The sequence below is a fragment of the Galeopterus variegatus genome, unplaced genomic scaffold (genome assembly GCF_000696425.1).
Source record: "Galeopterus variegatus unplaced genomic scaffold, G_variegatus-3.0.2 Scaffold2434, whole genome shotgun sequence".
NCBI classification, from domain to species: domain Eukaryota; kingdom Metazoa; phylum Chordata; class Mammalia; order Dermoptera; family Cynocephalidae; genus Galeopterus; species Galeopterus variegatus.
Genome location: NW_007728545.1, coordinates 206,790 through 230,737, shown reverse-complemented (window position 1 = coordinate 230,737; position 23,948 = coordinate 206,790). Strand labels below are relative to the sequence as shown.

At 35.7% G+C, this 23,948-nt stretch overlaps 1 protein-coding gene across 1 annotated transcript; it reads right to left on the bottom strand.

Annotated features, from left to right (window-relative positions):
* Nucleotides 1-1,089: 1,089 nt before the first annotated feature.
* ZBED9 (zinc finger, BED-type containing 9) lies at nucleotides 1,090-23,946 on the bottom strand. Its single transcript, XM_008581687.1, has 4 exons — nucleotides 22,895-23,946; nucleotides 7,998-8,145; nucleotides 4,607-6,105; nucleotides 1,090-3,279 (listed from the first exon to the last, which is right to left on the bottom strand). The coding sequence occupies exons 1-4, from the start codon at nucleotides 23,312-23,314 to the stop codon at nucleotides 1,363-1,365; spliced, it is 3,984 nt and encodes a 1,327-aa protein (XP_008579909.1). The 5' UTR covers nucleotides 23,315-23,946; the 3' UTR covers nucleotides 1,090-1,362.
* Nucleotides 23,947-23,948: the final 2 nt, after the last annotated feature.

Genomic DNA, 23,948 nt, shown 5'->3' with positions numbered 1-23,948 from the left:
AATTTTCTCCCAGATCATTTTAGATATTTATAGAAATATAAAATCAACACATATGCTGCATTTCAAAATTAAACACTGGAAACAATGCTTTATTTAATCAATAACACAAACAGTGAAATAAATCATTTTAAAATCTCTTAGTTCCAAAAAGCAGTCAGATAGGAGGGGACATAAGTTGTGGAAAGAAGGAATTAAACCACTATCTTCTAAATCTATCCACCATTATCAGCTTTTTTTTTTTTAAGTGGTAAGATTTTATTAAAACACACAATAAAACATAATCCAACTGAGGTCTCAGGACTGAATATGAATATTCACCCATTTTCAAGGGTTTTTGGGACACAGCCCCTTGAATTTTTTCTTTACCAAAAGGCTAAATTATTAAAGACATTTTTTATCACAAAATTTCTCTTCTTTGAGTTTGAATGTTACATTTCTTTGAAAAGAAGCACTTACTGTAAATTGCTTCACTCTCTAAGAATAAAAACTGTCATTTCTTCAAGGATCTTGGCATGTTTTTACCTGTAAGAACCTGCCTTGTACTAATAGTGTTTTCAGTCATTCTAAGTGAGTACACAGACACAAGAGCAGATATGTGTGGCATTTTTCTGAATCACCTCCAAATAATAGAGGTTGTTAAATCTGCTTGGTGCCACTGATACCTGACTTTGTCCCCAGAACACCTTAAAAGCAATCAGCTTTAGCAAAGTCTAAAAATCTTCTAACATAAACTTGTTACTATGGCCCAATCCCCCACCATTATGAAATCAGAATTTATCAGTATGTGTCCAGACATAACACCATTACAAGATAAGTGTTTCTCTCCAACTCACCCACTTACACACTGTCTAAACATGCATCTGAAAACAAACTTAATACCAGCTTCCAACCTAACCACCTTGGATCAGCTTAACAAGCTTAATATCTTACTGACCCCCTCCCTTATGTTTGAAGTCTAATCCTACCCCTTGAATTCACTTCCCTTCACTCACTTAGTCTGCTACATCAAAGAAATCATTCCCCATCCTAAAGTTGTCCAACAATGTTAACATGCTAATGGAAAACAATAAAAAAAGACATACAAAATACAAGGCCAAACTTTTTAATATTAGAACAGATTTAAAATTATATATCAATAAATATAACAGGGAAAAATGAAAGAACTATAAAAACTGTACACATTCTTCATTGAAAGTGTACATATAGGCAATTTATACAGAGAATTGCTATTTTACTCATAACTTTTTATGCTTCCATAATTGTAACTAAACAGAAAGTTTAAAGTGAAATAGCATATTCCTTATACTAAATGTCTATACGCATACTTTGAACAAACACCTTATATATCAATATTTAAAGTTTTTAATGTGATAAGTGAGCTTGCTTCTTGCTTGTTAATTTGTCTAATCTAGGTTGGATTGATGATAATGCTACTCTCAAGGGATAATGTATATTTAAACTGTTTCTATGTTTTGTTTTAATGACACTTAAAGTAGAGAACCCGGTCTCACAAAGATACGTGGAGGGGAATAGAAGAAGAGATTTTAAAGCAATCTCTGCAAGCTCAGGATATTCATTTTTAACTTTTATCCAAAATGAAGGAAGTGATGCTGTACTTTCAAAATTTATTTTCAATCCTTCATCAGTAGCCAACTTTAACAACTTATCCTGTAGGGTTACAGTTAAATTTAAATTATCTTTTGATGAAAGAAATGGATTTTGAATCCATGAATTTCCTATACGTGGATCTTCTTTTGATGGAAAATAAAATTCAAAACAGTCTAACAAATTTGTAAGATGTTCATTGATAACCTTTCTCAGATGTGCAATATCAAGGTCATTACTTACTTCATTGATAATTGTTGTTAAATTATGGAACATGTCATAACAATCTGTAGAAATTCTGTTTTTCCAAGTTTCTAACTTCTGTTTTTGTCCTTCAATTTTATCTGCCATTGAAAAACATGTTGCATTCTTTCCTTGCAGAGAAGCATTAAGATCATTAAAAATACTGAAGATATCAGACAAATAAGCAAGTCTGGCTGTCCAATTCACATCTTTAAAAAGTTGGGACCAAACAGGTTTCTTGCCTTGCAGAAACACTAAGAGTTCATTCCGTATTTCAAACATTCTCGACAGAACTTTTCCCCGTGATAACCACCGTATCTCAGCATGCAATAACAGTTGCTTATGATCAGCTTCCATATTATCACATAATAAGGAGAATAATCTTGAATTTAACGCATTAGATTTTACATAATTCACAATTTTTACTATATCAGTAAGTACATTATTTAATTCAGCTGATATTTTTTTCATAGCAAGACTTTCTCGATGAATGAAGCAATGTGTCATTTTACATTCTGGTGCAAGTTTCTTAATCTGAGTAACAACTTCAGAATATTTTCCTGTCATTGAAGCTGCACCATCAGAACACACTCCTACACAAAACTTAAATTCCAAACCACATTTGTTAACAACGTAATTCTTCACAGATTCATACAGTTCTGAGCTAGTTGTGTTTGCAGGCAAAGAGGCTGAAAAAAAGAATTCTTCCTTTATATCATCATCGTGTTCAAATCTCACATAGACTAAAAGAATTATCATGTTAGCAATATCTCTGCATTCATCAAGTTGCAATGAAAAATACTTCGCTAGCTTTATTTGTTCTATGAGTTGGTCTTCCATATCATTAGCCAGTTCCTGAATACGTCGAGCTATGGTGTCATTGGAAAGTGGTACTTGAGCCACCTTCTTTGCTGCAGATTCACCCAACATTTCCAAGCAAACTTCTTTGATGCAGTCTTTCACTAGTGTTTCGGCAATTGTGTATGGTGTTTTAGACTTAGCAACTGGAAGTGCTACTTTATACGAAGCCCGCAAAGCACTAATGTTTATATGAGAAACGTTGAACACCTGCTTTGGTTGGCTTTTTAATTCACTACTCTTTCTTTCAAAGAATTCTTTTGGTTGTGAACTTATTTCTTTATGTTTTGAATATAAATGCCGTTTAAGTTTTGATGGTTTCATTGCTTCATTAGCCAGTACATCTCCACAAATAATACACTGTGGTTTTAGTACGTCGCCATCAATTACAGCTACAAAACCAAACTCAATATATGAAGGATCATACTTCCGAGTAAAACTAGAATGAACTTTTTTGGTTCTCGCTGCTTCAGGATGACTTCTATTGCTACCATTTCTTTTATTACCACTGCTGTATTCAGAAAAGGTATGTCTTTTTTTCACAAAAAAGTCCACTGAAGCTTGATTCGCCATCTGCAAATTAGAAATAAAAATAAATGATAAAAGTTTTACTTCCTTTCTTTAGCTAATAATGTTAATCTACAATTTAAAAACAAGACTTGATTAAAAACAGATGACTTTAAAATTAAATTATAGAAATAAATAGATGCTTACATTTTCTCAGAGTTCTATATACTTTTGGGTTAAAGCTGACAAATTAAGCATAAAATATCACACATTATAGTGATTGTGTCTGACTAGTGTGCAACTCCCACCACATGTGACTCACCTTGAGGATTTAACAACACCCAAACTGGTCTATACTCTATTCAGTAAGATGAGTACATCAATCATGTGCTTGGATATTGCAGCAATGTCAAATTGTTATAAATGTTTCAAAATACTTACACTCAATTTTTATACTTATTTCATTATTGTCTGGTAAAACTAGTTTGCAGACCAGCAATGGTCTGCAAATCACCCTTTGAGTACCACTGGCCTAAATCATGTGTAACCTCCATATTTCAAAGCACTAGATTTACCTCATAAAGCCTACTAATTTAAAATTGTTTTGGCCTTATCACATGCTCTCCATTTAGATCCCAAAACTGTACTCTTTCTCAACACAAACCCATATATTTCAATCAAATTTATCATCCCCACCTCTCCTAAATATTTATTCCCTTTTCTCGAAATGTCCTTTTTTAGCTCATCTCCCCACCCAAACTTACATATAATTCAAACAAAGTACCACTCGTGGTAAATGGGTATGCTGCCAGTATGAATCTGGCCTTCACATCTCAGGCATGAGGGGTGACAAGCAGCTTTGTATCTCATGAAAATTCATAACCAATAAAATAAATAAATAACCGGCTTAAGTTTTGACACATTGATGTACCTAACTAAAAAAAATTTTTTCAAGTCAGTAAACATGCATTTATTAAATACTTATTTTGTGTCTTTTACCATTAAAAAAAAAAAGAACAAAAAAAGTAACATTAAATTTGTCTGTTCCCAAATTCATTCTTCTGCAGGAACACTATTTATCCCCTCAATCTTAGCTTTCTCATTTCCCCAAGAAATGCCTGACATCAAAAAGGAATAAAAGAGAAACTGTTCATCACCTCAGAACAGTAAGGCAGCACTCAAAGTTATAACTTCCAACTTGAAAAATAAAGGAGGGGAGGCATTAAAATTAATTAGTTAATTAAAATTAGCCTTTTGGGGGGAAAATATATCCAAGGTGACCAAAATGTGCCATCATATACTTTGTCAAATAATCATTATTTATCATGATCACAGTAAAGTGTAATGAGGCTGTTTCCTTGCTTTCATCTACAGCAGGCACTCAAACTCTTACCCAATCTCCTACTTTGTCTGGTGAAAACGGTATCTCTGATGGCTTTAGTATTTTGGAAGGTTGAGCAGGCAAACTTCTTTGAATCTCACCGTGTTTCCTTTTCATTGTACTAGTTTTGCAGCAAAGACTACAAGTTGTTTGGTGACCACAGCCTTCAGTTTCATGTTGAGAGGGCATTCCACAGACTGCATGGAGATTTCCATCACATGATATACAACTATTAACACCTGTGCATTCTTTTTCACAAACTACACAGGATAAAAATTGTAGTCTGCTTTCAGGAGGGGGATTTTTAGCCACCTTAGGAATAACAGAAAGATTCTCTTCAATATCACTACTATCTGTTCCGGTCTCAATATTTTCTTCATATGGGGCAGCTCTTAGAGTATTTTCCAACACTTTGTTGGCCTGATCTAATTCATTTTCTGTGTGCAGGCTGGCAATGAGTTCCTCAGTTAACTGAGAATGGGACAAACCCAGTTTAGCGTCAGAGCTAAATGTGCCTTCACATGGAGTCTGTTGCATGCCTCTGTGATAGGGTTGATTTTGGGTCATCTGAATGAACCACAAAAATTCAGCCCAGTGTGATGAGTTATTAGCTTGCATCCAGGAGAAAATCCTCTTTTGGATATCCTCATTCATTTGTTCTGTAGAACTTTGGCTTTGGCAGGTCTGAGGCTTCCCATGGACAATTTTCAATTCTGGCCAAATATTACCAAGTTCACTGACAATCTGGCTTGCAAATTCCCTCCCATTGTCAGACTGTAGAACACTAGGTGCTCCAATAATTGTAAAAATATCTAAAAGAGCATGTGCAACTTCCTTAGGCCTTTTAGATTTTAATGACCGCAAAAAGCTTAACTTTGTACGAAGGTCTTGATAATGCATGATAAATTTATACTCCCCATCAGGAGTCAATTGCATGTCTATAAGATCTACTTGGCATCTTGAGTTAATTTCCTTAATTGGCTTTGATGATAGAACTTTCTTGAGTTTTGAATTTTTCTGTTGGCATGGTTTACAGAGTGTTAGGTATAGCATTATAACTTCTTTTGTGATGTTTTTGTATTTTGCTTGTAACTCTTTTTCCATGCGGGTACGTCCACCATGTCCAATGCTGAGATGCGTATCATGCAGAATGTCAAATAAGTCCTCACTGTGTAAATAATATCGTATTTTATCTGTTTCCCCATTTATAGCCTCAATCAACTTCTCATTTCCTTGTACAAGGATCACATCAAATCTAGCCAAGCGACGGTAGTCAACTGATTCCTTTTTGGCCTTAGCTTTAGCCTCTTTCACTTCCCTTATTAACTGACAGTACTTTGCTTTAGAAAATATCTTAGTATTATTACTTTTGTTTTCCAGTAACACTGCTAAACTTCTGACGAACTTTTCTCTCATATTTTCTGGTTCAGTTTCTATTTCATTAGTATCTAAGCTATTAAAGTTATCATCACCCATGCTTTGAGACATCATGGAAAGCCACAGAAATGACCCTAAAATATAATGAAAAGAAATCAATTAGAATATTTAGGAATATAACATAAAATACATTTATTGCCCAAGTAGCCAGTAGAGTTGGGGTAGCAGTAGGGGCTATGGACACACAAACGGGGATACAATTTTGGTTAAGGTGTCCAATCTTGGTGGAATAGATAGTATGTTCCAGCCAGGAAGAAAATGTTCTGATACAGTAAAGAATAGAAAGACAGGATGTGATTTTTCAGAGCAGTAAACAGGGTTAGCCTTAAAGTAAAGCACTGTTTTATGTAAAACAGGATACAAATTAATGTCTTTATTTACTTATTTACTACAAAAGAATATTTGTTTTGCTAGAGAAACCTTAGCAATGTAGTAATAGATTTTTTTTTAAAAGCCTCAGACTACACCACTGTTTATTTTCTGTTTTATTCAGTCAGGTTAACTGTTATATCAACATTTGGGACTTAACTTCCAATGTAACATATTCATATCAGATCCCTTTCAGAGGCTGTGAAACTACAAACACAATATAAATATCCTCATTACTAATTTGAATAAAGTAAGAGTAGCGCATGAGTCTGAACTTGCAGAAAATCTCTGACTTAGAATATCCCAAACTTGGCTTACTATCTTAAGAATATATTTTGAAAAAAATCAAAAAGAATAATTTGGAATTAGCATATCACCTCCAGACAGTCTTATAGCTATCTCTCAAGTCAACATTGTTTATGCTATCAATTTGCATACCAAATATTTAACTAGGAAATTTAAATTATTCCCAAATGTTCATAATTTCAAAAAGTAGGTTAAAATTAGTGATATGTTACTGTGTGTTTTGGCCTCACTTAACTCTCAATTGTTTCAGTAAGCCTTCCTTGATCATTAAATTTAAGGTCACAGTAAGTTCTCCTTTCCTGAAAAACATAATCTACTCATAACACAAGTTAAGACTATAGCACTTTGTTCTTTAACTGTTTCAGAGGTAGATCTAACAAGACTGTAAATTTCTTAATAAGCAGGGATCACTTATTTCTCTAGTATCTTTCACATTATCTATCATATTACTACATTCAAAAGTGTTTGATAAAAATATGTTGACTAACTTTATACTGAAATGATAATACTTATGGTAAGTGCTACCTCAAAATGTGACCGAAAATACCTATATGGATAATATTTCTTTCCATGTTGATCCGTTTTGTGCCATGCTATGGAACTATGAGCAAAAAAGGAAGGTAAACAAGGATGTATTTGTGGGAGGAAAGAAATATAGGGCAATGTAAACGAGAACCAAGAGAATATGAGCTCCAGAAGTTAATAGAATCAATATTAATAAATCTAGGATGAGCAGGAAATAGGGAAGTGCTAGGGCTATCAGAGGAGAGAAACATTGTATCCATTACACTCAAGTCTTTTTTGGGAAAAGACAGCTGCTCCAGAACCAGGCCAGCCTATGCTTCCACCTCCACTAAACATTATACCATTAGCAGACTTTAGAACCCTAATGGAAAACAGACTTCAGAAATTCCATTTTCTTCAGTAGAATTTCTTCATAGTATTTCCAAGTCATACACAAACATTATGTGACTAAAATTGGGAGCAGAGGCTGAAGCAGTGGGACCTATGTCTACACTGACAAGTGCTCAATGTTTACATACAGAGGTATCTCTGATTTATGCACAGATTGCAAAATATACATGGAAAAATCCTGTGATCAAATATTTTTGACATTACTACCTGACTGCTTAATTCAACTCCTTTAATAACATTATATTATACTGATTAACTTTTCCTTCAGCTATATTCAATAGAAGCTGAAATGAGATGAGGCTTGATAATTTTTCAATTACTAGACCCTTCCTTCCCCCAAGTCTCACCCCATTTCCCAGGACTAAATTATCCTCACCATTATCTTGAAGTGGGTGTGGCTCTGGAGATTCACATTCCATTCTATCTTCCATAGACTGGAGCTGGGTACCTAAGGGCTCCTTTGCAGAATCCAGATCAGTCATTTCTTCCATAGAAACATCTTGCCCATATGTTCCCTGTGGGACCTGGAGACAAATAGGGACATCTGGTAATCAATATAAGTAAGTACTGCACAGACCATAGCTAAACCTCAAAATATTCTTCCACTGAAATAGAGTGTAAGAAGAAAACAATCAGTCTTCATTGAATTCTTAGGAGTGCAAGATAGAATAAGAAGAGAAATGAAAAATGCTGGGACTAATAAAGCCAGAGCCATACAACAGAAACTGTTTCCATTGGACAGGAGTTGACATGCATCCCCCTTTGGTTTCTGTTTTTTGGAATAACAATGGAAACACCTTAAAGGAATTAAGATAATTGAAAGAAAATTGAAAATGAGTTTCAGTGTGACTAATCAAAAGTAAATATTTGGGGGAATGCAAATTATTTAATAGAGACTAATAAGCTGAATCTAACAGTTGCTTTAGACCAAATGTGGAAAACATTAGCCTAATGTGTCATAGATGGGGGAAAAAAAAGCCAACCAAGTTGGATAACTGTGTTGGGTGGAAAAGAAAACATTATCCTCTCCTTATACTAATCATCTACTATATGTTTTATACATAAATTTCCTCAATTGTCCCCGAAATATATTTTATGGTTTAAAAAAATCCATGATCCAGTGTTTATGCATCATTTTTAGTTATATCTCCTTTGCTTCCTTTTAATCTAAAATAGTTTCCTGCTTTTTTATGACATTAAATTTTGAAAAGTCAAGACCAGTTGTCATTTATCCCACATTAGGGATTTGTCTGTTTCTTCACAAATAAATTCTGGTTAGATATTTTTGGAAGAATACTGTATACATGATTTGTACTTAGTATGTCATATCACAGGGCATATTCTATCAGGTTATTTAATTGTTGATAATGCTAAATTTGATCAGTTGGTTAAGGTAGTGGCTACTATATTCATTCAAAGAATGTATTTATCCTACTGTAATTAATAGTCAACTATGAGATAATAATTTAGGACTATGAATATCCTATTCCTCAATGGTTTTAGCATTCATTGATAATCCTTGCCTGAATGAATTTTCATACTAAGGGTTGCAAAATGGTGACTTCTTACTTTTATAATTCCTTCTACATTTATTAGTTAGCAATTTTTTGCAAACAGCTTTCTGTCTCTCCTCCATTGTCCTTTTTTTTTTTTTTGAGTATTGCTATAGACTTATTTTTTAATTATTTTTAATTGACATGTAATAATTGTAGATATTTATGGGGTACAGAGTGATATTTCAATTCACATATAAAATGTATGATGTAAATCAGGGTAATTAGCATATCCATCATTGCAAACATTGATCACTTCTTTTAGTTGACTACATTTGAACTCCTCTCTTCTAGATATTTGTTTTGTTTTGTTTTTTTAAGGCTGCACTCCAACCAACTGAACTAACTGGCCAGCCCTCTTGTAGCTATTTAAAAATATCCCAGGTTACTTCAAAAAGTTCACAGAAAGATTCATATTATCTTTTTATTCTATTTTTCCACAAATCTTGGACCTTGGTGCTATAACACCACTCTATTAACCAACTGAGCTAGCCAGGCAGCCAGCACTCCAGGAACTTTTTCAAATACCCTTGGACAATAAATTGTTAATTACACAAACCTAGCACTACTATAGAACACTAGAACTGATTCTATCTAGCTGTAAGTTTGTATCCTTTAACCAACTTCTCCCTCTTCCCCACCCCCTTCCCAGACTGTAGTAACAAAAACTCTACTCTCTACAGCTCAACTTCTTTAGCTCCCAGGTATGAGTGAGAACACATGCCTGATTTATTTCACTTAACATAAGGTCTTCCAGGTTCATTCATGTTGCTGCAAATTAGAGGATTTCAGTCTTTTTTATGGTATAGACTTATTTTATAATTCATTCCATCCTTAATCACTTTGATGCTTAAACTATCTCAAATTTGGCTAGTGGGAGCCCCTTCAACCTGGCTCCTACATCCTTTTGACATGATTCCTCCAGTTCTTTTTTAGCATTTGATGCTTTCCAGAAATAAACAATTAAAGGACCACAAGGTATTTTCCACACTGTCCCAGACCTGGTTTCAGCTATTTTTCCAAAAAGTTCTGATTCATTTTAGAGAGCAACAGTGTTTAGTAACAAAGATTGGATAGTAGGTAGGCTCAATATTAAGGAGGTGCCATCATCTCTAGGAAAGAGCTGGTAAATACATTTTCTAAAATATCATGAATTCAATTCAATTTCAACACCATAGGGTTTTCCTCACCTTTCCACATTCCATATATATATATTTGGTTTTCTTTTTGGGCAGGTGGGGGGCTGGCTGGACAGGGATTGAGCCCTGGATCCTTTGTTAGCAGCACCACGCTCTGACCAAATAAGCTAACCAGCCAGCCCTCACATTCCATATTTGTACCTCCTTCACTGCAGTGAAAAATAGTAACAGTTCAAAACAATGTAAATATGTTTATTCATTTGCTTTAGCCTACAATAAACACAAAATACTTTCAGAATTACAATACTAACTTTGTGCTGTAGAACACTTCCAACATAAACTACTAAGTAAAATCCAATATATCTGCAGATTTATATGTCCATAGAAAGTATCCTACTAAAAGTATATAGTCAGAATACTGTGTTCAAGTCACCTGAATTTTTTTCTGTTATTGTTATTAATTTGATATACAGTTGGGTTCATTTGTTTCTTTTTGTGTTTGTTTAATCATTTTAAATTTAATACATCTTCTTAAATCATAAAATTTACATGATATCAAAAAATCAAAATATATATTGATACACCTTCTTCATATTCATATAGCTTGCATTCTGTTCTCTCCCACTTTTTTTCAGTTGATGCTTCACCTTTTTTTTTTTGCTAAAATAAGTAAAAACATTACACACACACACACGCACAGATGCTTCTTGACTTACAATAAGGTTATGCCCCGATAAACTCATAGTAAATTGAAAATTGCTAAAATAAGTAAAAACATTACACACACAGATGCTTCTTGACTTACAATAAGGTTATGCCCCGATAAACTCATAGTAAATTGAAAATACCGTAAGTCAAAAATGAATTTAAAACACCTAACCTACTGAACATCATAGCTTAGGCTAGCCTAATCATGTTCCTAAACACTTACATTAGCCTACAGCTGGGCAAAATCATCTAACACAAAGCCTATTTTATAATAAAGTGTTGAATATCTCATGTAATTTATTGATGTTCTACTGAATAGGTATCATTTTTGCACCATCATGAAGTCTAAAATCCTAAGTTGAACTATCTAAGTCGGGGACCTTCTGGATCTACACAAACTTAATACAAGTGTGTATGTATACTTATTTCTTCTTTCATATTTTATATACTAGTTCACACCTTCCTTTTTCATTTAATGTAAAAATGTTATTTAAAAAATATTTCGTAACAGTTCAATATCTTCCTCATTCTTTTTTATGTTCCCAGAGGACCACAATATATTGGTGTGCCATGGTTTATTCAATCCCTCTTGTATGGATGGGCATTTAGGTTGTTTATATTTTGTTTTTACAATTAATGCTGCAATAACAAACGAGGTCTGTGTTGTTTCTTATTTGTAGACAGGTATTTTCAAAGTAAATTCCCAGAAGTGACATCTTTGGGTCAAAGAGAAAATGCATGAGTAGGTTTGTTACATGGTGCCAAAATCCCCTTTGTAGGGGTTGTACCATTTTGTACTCCCACCAGAGTACACGAGAGGACTTATTTTCCCAGTCAGGCCAAAAGACTGTGTTGTTTAGCTTTTGAATTGTTGCCAGTCAGACAGGTGATAAATGGAAATTCAGTGCAGTTTTGATTTACTTTTATTATGACTGAAGTTGACATCTTGTCATATATTTAAAAGCCATTTTTAAAATGTTTGTGAAAATTGCTCATGTCTCTTGACCATTTTTTGTTTCATTTCTGCTAAGGAGATTAGCTTTTATCCATAAATGTTCTTCAAATGTTGTCACTAATTTATTATTTTGACTTTGCTGGTGGTTTTTGTTGTTGTTGTTTTAATTTTTAATGTAGAAAATTTATAATTTTTTTCTTAACATTCCTTCAGGATTTTGAGTAATTCTACACACCCAGGTTATAAAAGAAGTTATTTGTGGTTCCTCCTAGTTCTGGTATGTTTAAAAATTAAAATATTAATCTCTGATACATTTAAAGTTTATCTTAACATTCCTTCAGGATTTTGAGTAATTCTACACACCCAGGTTATAAAAGAAGTTATTTGTGTTTCCTCCTAGTTCTGGTATGTTTAAAAATTAAAATATTAATCTCTGATACATTTAAAGTTTATTCTCAGGGGCTGGACAGTTAGCTTAGTTGGTTAGAGCACAGCCTTATAACACCAAGATCACTGGTTCAGATCCCCATACCTGCCAGCCCCCACAAAAAATAGCTTATTCTGGGGTACAGTGGGAGGTATGGATTTAATGTATTTCTTTTCAAACCACTATCCTTTTGTCCTAACACCATTTATTTAATTCCATCTTTCCCCCAGTGATTTGGGATGGCACATGTAAACTGAATTTTCATATGTGCTTGGATCTACTTTGTACTTTCTACTGTTTCATTGATCCATCTAGTCATGTGCTAACACTACAATTTTACCTAAAGAGGCTTTAGGGTATGTCAGTATCTATTTCCTCCTTTACTCTTGAAGTTTTTCCTAGCTATTCTTTCAGGCTTATTTACACGAGTGAGGTTTGTATGTTTTAACTCTTTTCTTTCCAAAACTAAGCAATTAGTTCTGTTTTCTTAAGACCATGTATAGGAAATAATTTTCTATTGTCTTTAAAGTTTTAGGTTCTAAGGTAGAACAAGTATCTGCACTGGCCATGTCTCATTAAGTTACTACCAAATATAGAAATCCTCTTGGAAATCACTACAATGGGCAAGAGCTGGGTGACTGTCCTCAGCTTCCCTGGGTTTTGTTGACTTCTTCATGTTACGTATCATTGGCAAGTTATTTCTCTTAAATTCTTATTTGACTAATGATATGTTTAAATAAGGAAGACAGTTAAAAAGGAGAGGACATCACTGGTCACAAATGTTTATCTGGAGGGAATATCCAGAAGAAAAGTTATTGCAATTGACATTGAAAAGTACTGTTACTAAAATAATCAATGTGAACTTTTTATTTTAAATGAAAAACACTTGAGTCAGAGTAGAACTTGAACTGAGTCTGATTTATTAGTGGGTAAAAGAATGCTTAAAATAATGTTTACCTCCAAATTATCCATCCGGCAGTGTTTGTCATACCAGTGTTTAAGTTTAACTTTCTTGGGAAACCAGAAGAATCTATTTAAATCCCTACTGTATTCCTTCTTCCAGCATTTGTGTAAGTTGATTTACTAAACTTTGAAAAATATTAGCCTGTAAATTCAGCTGCCCCAACATCCAATATTTGTGCCAAGTCTGGAAATGATAGTGTACAACAGGAGAATCTTCTAGTAATCCAGGAAGGTGGCTAACAGCTTATCGTTTACCAGTTTGCCAACAGAAACCTTGAATGTTCTTACCTGGCATTTCCATCCATGTAACACTGTATTTGTGTTATCGACTTACTGCAACTTTTTCTACTGAAATAGTGTGTCTGCCTATATCTTTCCAGATAAAGTCTGAAGCATCAATGCCACTCACACACAAAAAAAGGTGTGTTACAGTGTGTTACACTTCTCTACTTTAGGAGAGCTTTCAATGACTTCCAGATTTTCTACTCATTCTACATGTGGATCTTTGTTAATCAATTAGGCAGCAAGTAAACTGGGAATAAGCATATGTTAGGTAGAATCTACTCTGAACCTCCACCATTGTGAAGTTTAGTGGGCACCTAATGAAAATAAGTACTCAATATCCAATAACCTCCTAAAGCTGTCATAACAGCAGCCTCTAGGATTAATCACATCTCTATGATTAAGTCTAATATTGTGAGGAAAAGTTCCTCAAAAAAAAAAAAAGCATTATCTCCCTCAGAAGAAGAATTCTGATTTATATTCATTTAATATACCTTATAGCAAAAAGAAAGTCACAGGCTCAAACTCTTCAATTGGAGGCTTTGAGTATGATGCCCCTGCTTCCGTCTCTGTGACTTTGTCATTTAATGTGGAAGTAGCCTGGCTACCTCACATTCCTGCCAAGCCTGCGCTCTTGCAAATAGCTTTACAGAAGCCATATTGTACTTAAACCAACCGTGTGAACAGTTTGCCTCACCAAATGTCCTTGAAGTCAAGCAAAGAAAAACAATTTGGTCTACCAGTATATCAGAGTCTACTGTGGAAAACTAACCAAACCATATTCTGCATCTAACTTGCAAAATCCATGTGAAAACTTAACTCATCCTCTGGCAGCATTTATGAATTTGGTTAATTCTGAAAACTTCTTTCACTAGGTCTTGGCTTTTTTTTTTTTTTAACTTCCTTTTATCCTCAAAGACTTACAGGGAGGATTTGACTTTATAAAAAATAATTTCTCATTCAAATGTCATGTAAATCTAAGAATGTGTATATGGCTTAGTACCCTAACTATTATGCAGGACACATTACAATGGTATATAAATCTTTTTCCTAGCACCATTTTTTACTGAAGAATTATAAACTTAAAAAAAAAAAATGCACAATTCACAAGTGTAGAGCTCAATGACTTGCCACACAGTGAACCACCCAGGTCAAGAAACAGAATGTTACATGCATCTCAGAAGACTACCTTGTGGCCTACCCTCTTCTGCAAAAGTAACTACTACTCTCACATTAACCACCATAGATTAGTTTTGCTTTCTGAACTTCACATAAACAGAATCACATAATATATATTCATTTTTGTCTGGCTTCTTTGGTTAACATTATGTTTGTATAATTCATCCACATTGTTAAGTGTAGCACTTGTTCATTCATTTTCATTGTTGTGTAGTATTCAGTTGTATAAATCTATTACAATAGATTCATCCATTCCACTCTTAATGGGCATTTGAGTTGTTTTTGACTACTGTGATAATGCTACTATGAATATTCTTTTACTTGTCTTTGAATGTGTATCTGTTAGAGATATACCTTCTAGTAGGTTTGCTGGATCATGGAGTATGCTTATATATGACCAAAGAGGTCATAACAGTTTACTCCTACCTGTAGTTAGTACATTAGTGTTCCAGTAGCTCAACATTCTCACCCAAATTTGGTCATGTCAGCACTTTTAACTTAAACCATTCTCATGGGAATAAAATGGTACCACGTTTTAATTTGCATTTTTCTGGCGCACTAACTTCTCACTAAGACTGAGTAATTATTTTACAATTTTAATGGCCAATTGGTTATTCTCTATTTGTAAAGTTGGTATTCAAGTCTTTTGTTGATTTTTCTATTGGCATATCTGTCTTTTTTTCTTATTGATTTGTAGTACTTTTTACATTCAGATATGAGCTTTTGTATGTAGTTTGTCTTGATCTGGCATAAGGAAAAATAAGTCTATAAGATCTTACTGTTTGGTAACGATGCTTTCCCTAATGTGCACGCTAGTGTTGAGATTTTCATTGCCAAGCAGTGACAAAGCAATGGAAAACAATTATTATGGCAAATTCAAACACATTAAGCCTGTTTAAACATAAATAAATAAATAAGCTTTATGTCTATAGTGATACTATAAAAAGAGAAGCTGCCATGAAATAAGTACAAAATTACAATGCACACCAGTTCTTAATACTGTCTTAGAAATGTTATTCATTAATCAATCTAAATGACAAGTGCTGTAATGAAGTTGTCACACAACCCAAATTACCAAAAAATACTGTTGATCTGCATGTCCTGATTTATTTAAGCTGCTCGGCTAAAGTTTATCAACTCCCCATTTGTATACAATGAAAAGAAATACTAGGTTAAATAACCAAGGGTTATCCTATACATAACAATAAAATGTAGAATTATCTAATTTTCACAGGATTAGGAAAAGTAATATAGGTATTAACTTGTGTTTCAGTGTCATCACACCATTTCTGATGCAAAATGCTGTAATGGTTTTTTCTATTTAAAAAGAGAAAGAAAACAAAACAGAGACCATACCAGTATTCAATTGTTAGCTAGTGAAAATGTTCTGCTTTAAAATGTACAGTAGATAAAAGACACTTTTATATTCATCAGCAATATCCATGAAGAGAAATTATTTTGTTTCTAGTATTGTCATCCTAGTCTCCCAAAATTTATTCTCAACTATATAAAGAAATTTCTGAAATGATTTTGGTATGCATAGTTACTTGAAAACAGAAGACACTGTGGAGAAAACTTTCCTGGTCCACCTAACATTAAACTGATATTTTAGATTATATGATGCTGTGGACTGACTGAATTGTGTCCCCCAAAGTTCGTATCAGAAGCTTAATTCCCACTGTAACTCTTCAGAGTAGGAAATCCTATAATTGAAAGGTGGGGCCTTGAAGAGGTGATTAGATTGTAGGACCATGCCTAGTGAATGGATTAATAATGATGGTCATGAAAGGGAACTCAGTCAGAAAATGACCATCTGGGGTAACTAAGACCAAGCACAACATCACAGTTAGCCATTAACTTGGGAACTGATAATCATCAATTCCTTGAGGTTAGCAAAGGAATTGAGAAACTGATAATATGTCTGGAACCCCCAGAGATGAAATCACACTCACTCATGCTGATTTACTTGAGAGGTTGTGCACCTCCAATTAAGGACTGATACTAAGTTTTCCTCTTTTTCTTACCTCCCTAACCAGCTGCACACAGAAGAAATACAAGAGAGAAGCAAAACAACTTAGCTGATTATAAACTTTCCCTCTTGCTTAGAGGAAAACTGCATGCACATGGATTAGAGGTCCAAGTCAGGTATTTTTATGTTTCAATGATGTTTGACTGAGGTTATTACCTTTGAGCTCTCCCTAGGAGATAAGGACTCCAACACTGAGATAACATCAGGGACTCTTGAAGCTGACCAGGCCACCAGATGCAGAATCCATCATGGGACCCTGATTTCTGACTCAGACCCTCTGCTGATCCTAGCTTCTCCCCTTTTTTTGCAGAGCAAAAAAGCCCTTATCTTATTTTCCCATCTCTTCCCCTTTATAAACCCCAGAACAGGCATCAGAAGGTGGGATGATTTTAGCCTGGTCATCCCTCAGATGCCGGTTATCTGAATAAACCTTCCAATCCTTGACCAGCCTTTGGGCTTTCATTTGTTCAGTGCTAGAGGGCAAGCCAAGCCTGGTCTGCTGGTAACAGTCAGGAGCATGGTTCTGAGGGCTTTAAAAGAAGAGCATATTTGAGAGGTTAGTCTCTCTATCTACTCTGCCATTTTCTGCCATGTGAGACCCCTGCATTGCTGTAAAGCCACCACCAAAGAAGACCCTCACCAGATGTGTTCCCTGGACTTTGGACTTCTCAGCCTCCAAAACTGTAAGTAATAAATTTCATTTTCTTAAAAATTACCCAGTTCTGTATATTTTGTTATAAGCAACAGAAATGGACTAATAACATATGACAATGTTGAACTGTTTCCAATTCTACAGACCAATAAATCAGTAGAGAACAAATACTGTCAGAACCATGAACTGTAATATGCAGATTAACCAAGTAGAACAAGATGCTCAAATTGTTAAAGGATTAAAAAGCTGTTAATGGTAGAACTTACTCTGCTGCGTGATTGGAAAATGTCCACAGATATTGAAGCCAAAGTTGCACATAAACTAGAATATTCCAAATGGGAATATTCAATGACATATAAGGAAACAAAAGCCTAGGTGTATTATCACATCATGGTGAAGTTTAAGGAATTTGCCATGCTCCTTTTCCCCCAACTGAACCAATGTTATAAATTCACTCTTCTTAGACTGTGCAAAGTATATTTTTAAAAAAAATCATTTTTCTTTTAAAACAAAATTCATAAAATGGCTGAGCCAGTTGTCTTCGGTAAGTTTTCCCCTTCTCTAATCTTAATAAGATATCTTATGTAGATTGCCTTGTATAAGAGCATGCAGTTCAATTTGCCCAAATCTTTCCAGAACTGGAGAAAACAAGATCTGAGAAAGAGGGCCACCTGTTACTTATAATTTAACAATTGTATCAATTCTATAACATTAGTATAAGTACCCCCAGGTCTTAGAGCATCTAAGAAATAAAATATGGACATGGTTCATTGTGATGCATTCCTCACTAAATCCTCTTCCCCCTACCCCCAGTATATACACACAAAACATATTTAGCCTCTTGATTCCTCTACTTTTCCACCAGAGTGACTGGTCCAAGAAAGGCGGACCTGGTTTTGTAAGGAATAAGAGGAACTCCACTTCTGCCTCTACCATATAAGTTTAAATAGTACTTTAAGGGATGGCAATAACAAATTAGAAAACTGAAGTTACTTCAAACTGGATATGATGGTCATTTCACTATATAAGTCCTGGGTTTGGTTTTTTTTTTAAATGCTGAAAATAATCTTTTGGTTATAGAATGGTGGAGTAAATATTGCTGTATTCATTCATAATGATCAGGGTATAAATAATCAAGGGTTATCCTGTACATGACAATAAAATGTAGAATTATCTAATTTTTGCAAGATTAGGAAAAGTAATATAGGTATTAATTTGTGTATTAGTGACATTCCACCATTTCTGATGCTAAATCCTTTAACGGTTCTTTCTGTTTAAAAAGAAAAAGAAAGAAAACAAAACAGAGATCACACCAGTACTCAAGTGTTAGCTAGTGAAAAGCTAGTGAAAATGTTCTACTTTAAAATAATCCTGAACATTACCTAGCGAATTGACCAAACACCAAGTCCTATCAGTGGCTGCATTTTTCAACACAGTTAGAAGAAGAAATTCTAAAGTAACAGGCACATATTAAGGGAAAAAAAAATAGTACTGTTTATTTGAAACAAAGACAAAAGGTGCGCAGGCTAGAAGTGAGAAACCTCCTGTATAGGTATCTGTGCTATACTGTAATTCATGAACACATGAAAAAATACGCTTTCTGGAAAACTGCACAAAAAATAACAAGATTTATTGGGAAGATAAACGTATACAACCTTGTCACCAGAGCACTAATAAAACTATAACAACCCTAGTAAAAATACAAGTATAGTCAAAAGACATTAAATAAAAAAAGATTCCATTAAGTAAGGATTTTACCTTAGAAAGGTTATGGTATCTTGTTAGAAAGAGGTGTAGGGCAAGGATGAGACAAGAGTAGAAGGGTATCATCATCAGAAGTTCAAGTGAAAAAGCATTTGCACACTTTCCAAAAAATGTAGTGAAAATAAAAGAAATATGATGATGGTTCTGACTCATCATCTTGTTTTTATTTCTTTGACATCGACTGATAAAAAGATACCTAGTTTTTTCTGTTTCAACATTTTCCTTCTTTCATAAAGAGTCTGCTTATAGGGCTCCAGATAGGACCTGATGCCATGAAGTGCAATCCTGCTGCATTCTGTATTACATCATTAACTTCATCCACTACAATTGGTTCTCTATCATACTTGAAGCAGAAGATATCTGAGAAGTGAAAAGCTCTTGTGGGGCAGCTTGTTGAACTGCATCATCTTCCTCCACACCATCCATTTGTGCCTCAGCAACTAACTGTTGCAGGTCTTGTGTAGAAAGATCCTCTGCGTGAGATTGCAGCTGCTCCTCAATATCCTCACTCTCAACTTCTTCAAACCCACCTCCTTTGCAAGAGCAACACAGCTTGCTTTAATTTGGAGGAGCTCTTCTGAAGCCATTCTCAAAATCTTTAAAATCATAAATTGGGGAAAATTTTATGCCACACCCCATGCAAGCAGGCTATTGTAACATCATTCTAGGCCTCTACAATAATATCAATTGCAAGTTTAATGATAAACCGATTCCAGAATGCAACCCCTGTTTGGGCATTGTCATCCCCTGCAAACACAATCAACATCTTGAATGTTCATCCTAAATAATAAGCTTTAAAGGCTGCAATCACACCCTAATCAAGGGGCTGAAGTAAAGAAATTGAATTAGGAAGTAAAAAGAGAACTTTAATATTTGAAGAAAGCTCAGTGACTGTTGGAGTGTGGCCTGGAGTACTACTGAGAATTCTAAGAATTTTAAAAGACAAATTTTTCCTCTTGCAATATATTTTTAAAGTATCTAAAAAAAATATCATCCAGATGATCAGTAAATCATCAAGCCTCTCTTGCTAGACCTGTAGTAGACACCAAGGCTTTCTTTATAATTCCTTTTAAAGCTTGTGAGTTGGCAGAGTAATAAATCACAACAGGATTTAGCTTTAAATCTCCAGGGGCATTTGCAACCCAGTATCACAGTCAGTTGATCCTTTACAGCCTTAAACCCTAGACCTTGTGTTTCCTCCTTCAAGGTATAGGCCCTTGAGCGCATTTGCTTCCAACAGAGACTGGTTTCATCAAAACTGAAAATCTGATCCAGAGTATAGCCTTCTGAATCAGTCAAATTTCTTAAACACTAGGGGAAATGTCTTCACAGCTTCTTCATCTTCACTCACAGCTTCACCAAACAGCTTACCATTGTGGAAAGCATAGCAGTTCTTGAAGCTACTAAACCAGACACTACTTGCACTAAGTGGAGGCACTTCTGCAGGACTTTCAGCATTTTTCTTAAGGTCTGCATGTTGCTAAGGCTTTCTCTTTAATTTTGAGAAAGGTTTTTATCAGATTGCTTTTGTTTGGTAGTCAATCCCCAAACTTAACAAATGTTTCATTTCTTCCATTTCCTTATGCCTTGTTCTAGCAGATTTTGTAGCACTAGCAAGCTATCTTGTTCCAGCTACATAACGTACTTTTATTTTCCCAGCACTGCCTCTAATTGTACACAACACTGACTCCTCTATGCTGGTTGCATGATCAATGTCACAAGTTCTTTCATTTCTTTCAAAACGTTTTATAACTTCAAGCTTTTCTTCAATTGTTAAAGCTTTTCTTCTTTTACGCACACTAGCAGAAATTTTATCACCAGGATGCTTCTGTGGCACTTGCAAATCCCTTTGCTTGCTCATTTTCTGGAATACAAAAAAATTTAGCAAAAAATGCACAATGATGGGACAGAGCCATGCAAATACGCACTTCCAAGACAGAGACTGTGGCCAAGAGAGCCAAGAGGAAGAATGAAAGTGCAAATAGGCATTATGTACAGTATTGTATGTCTTCACGACTTGCTGCATTCAGGTATAATCATATAGTTTGAAATCAGCTGCTGTTACTTGGTGGCCCAAAACATCAATTTGCTGGGAAAAGTCATGCATGAGTCAGCACAATTTCAGCATTATACTGACTCATTTCTAGCATTATATTTGTTGGGGAAATATAGAAAAATGGTCAGGCCCCTCAGATGTTCAGAATCTTGCCGAACATTTGATGTAAATACGCACGTGTGCCCAGGTGTTCCTTAGTTATTGTCTAATGTAATTGCACATGTGCACCTAGGTGTCCTGGGTTACTGACGTAAGTATAAAGGATGAGTGGCTCTGATCCACGGTGTCCCCCACCCCTGGGATGCCCCTGGGGGAGCCATCGGGAGGCCGCTTCTGCTGCTGGAGGCTGTTGCTGCCAGTGCCCCTGGGATGCCCCGAGAGGCCACTGCCACTACTGCTCTAAGCTGCTGCTGCTACTGCTGAGGACTGAGCTCGTGTCATCTGCCAATGGCTCCTGGGTTTTCTCCCAAATACCTAGCATGGACCTGCATGTGAGGGGTCTGGTGACCCAGTCTGTACAATGGGTTTGAAGGATCTGAGCCCTAGCCCTGACAATACAAATGGGAACTTAGTATAACTAAAATAATGAAACGTTTTGGCTTTAGTTATGAAATGCCTAACCATACAATTAGTGTAGCTATTGCCTCAACCCAACAACTGGCGTAGTTGTGTAGCTTTACAATACTGAACTCATATTAAAGATTTTGCATTCCAGAAACGTGTTTTAACAGATCAGACTGTAAACATAAAACATTCATATTCAAAAAGAGTTCAGATAAATGTATAGATAGTATCATTATAGAAATGTAATGGTGTCAAGCAAATCCATAAAGTTCTAAAATTACTGTCATAGAAGACAAATATGCCCTCTTAAAAATAACTCTAGTGTAATGGTAAAAGACTTCTTAAATTCTTCTAAAAAGAACACTAGGCTCAAACACTTCACATACCAACAACTGTAGGTACTGAAGAAAACCTAGGAAATCATGCAATTAATCTTTTCATTGTACAGATAAAGACATTAAAGCCCCAGAGAAGGTGTGATATGCCCAAGATTACACAGCTAATTAGTGACAGAAATTATCATAGAACCCAGCCTGATCTTATGATTCACTGTTATCTGATATTTCCACTAAATTACGCTACTTCTCTATTTGTCTCTCCAGGAGGTACTCCTTATATTCTTATACTGATTTATTTTCATATATGGTAAAAGTAGCCTACATCATCAGCGGTAGCTACATAAGACATCAGTAATTTTTCAACAATTTTACCTAATATATTTCTTTAATTTCACAGTCACTAAACAAAATATATTTTCTACTGGTAAACACTAGATCAAGGTTTCCCTTTCAGTTAAATCATCTACTTATTTGGATCAGCTATCACTTAGACAAACACTGTTGTCTCATAAGCATGAATCCATTCATCTAAACTGGTGATCAAATAAGAAACGATGCCCCAAACCAGAGTTTGCAGCCACCAGCGTGAAGTTAATCTCACACTCTCCACTTTGGGCCCAGGTACCTAAATTCTCCACAGAAGGTGGCACCTCCAACTTCTCACCTGCTGTCTAGGTTCATCAAGCTCCCTCTCCAAATCTTCTAGCACAGTAACCACCTCCTCTCCACTCTCCGGATTATGCTCCTGCACCCAAGCCTGAAGCTCTTCAGGTAGGATGGTCAGGAACTGCTCCAGCACCAACAATTCCAGGATCTGCTCCTTGGTATGTACCTCTGGGCTCAGCCACTGACGGCAAAGTTCCCGCAGTTGGTTCAGAGCTTCCCTGGGCCCAGGTGTCTCCTGATAACAGAACTGCCTGAAGCGCTGACGAGAGAGTTCTCTGGTATAAGACAAATTCCTCTGTAGGCAGGATTCCTGATCCCAAATATGATCTTCGTCTTTAACCTTTACTTTGATAATCTCCTCTCGTTCCTCTGAAGCCTGGCCAGGCAAGGCTGGGAGGGCCCTAGCGGTTGCCTCCATCCCGAGCTTAGACAGCTCAGGGAAAGGCTCTCTCGGGGTCTAGGCAGATGAGTGATTTTACTTGAGCTCTTTTTTCCCGTCCTTGGTCAGGAAAGTGTTCGACATAAGAAAACACTGTTAACACAGAACAATTACAGACGCAGTTTTTAAAAACTTATTTACGGGACAACACAGGGCAGTTACTCGAGCAATTCCACTGAAAGTGAAGCCATCCTCTGACAAGACCGAAATAGCACAGAGCTACTCACTGAAGCTGCAGTATCACAAATTGAACGGCAGGAAACTTGCGAGACAAAACTGAGGTTATGAGAAACACCATGGTTCTAAATAAAGCCTGAGTATACGAACCCGGGCAAGGAAACCAGACAGAGAGGGAAGAACGGAGCTCCCAGCAGCCTGGGCCGGGGCGGAGCGGGAAAGGAACTACTCCCACACCACGAGCAGCCTAAGGAAGAGGCCCGATTGCCGCCGTGCACACGCACCCTTCCCTCGGCCGCATCTTCCAACTCTGAGGAGCTCAGACCCTCTCGAATCTGGAAACGCGGGCCTAAAGAAACACTCGCTGGTGGAAGATCCACCAACACACCAGCCGCAGGGTCAGAACGTTCCGCCGAGCCCGGTGAGCCGCACTCAC

Coding starts and splice junctions, on each gene's coding strand:
- ZBED9 (XM_008581687.1), bottom strand. CDS start 23,314: ATGGAGGCAACCGCTAGGGCCCTCCCAGCCTTGCCTGGCCAGGCTTCA. Junction 8,146..22,894: donor TTGATGAACCTAGACAGCAG/GTGAGAAGTTGG, acceptor ATTTGTCTCCAG/GTCCCACAGGGAACATATGG. Junction 6,106..7,997: donor ACACCCACTTCAAGATAATG/GTGAGGATAATT, acceptor ATTATATTTTAG/GGTCATTTCTGTGGCTTTCC.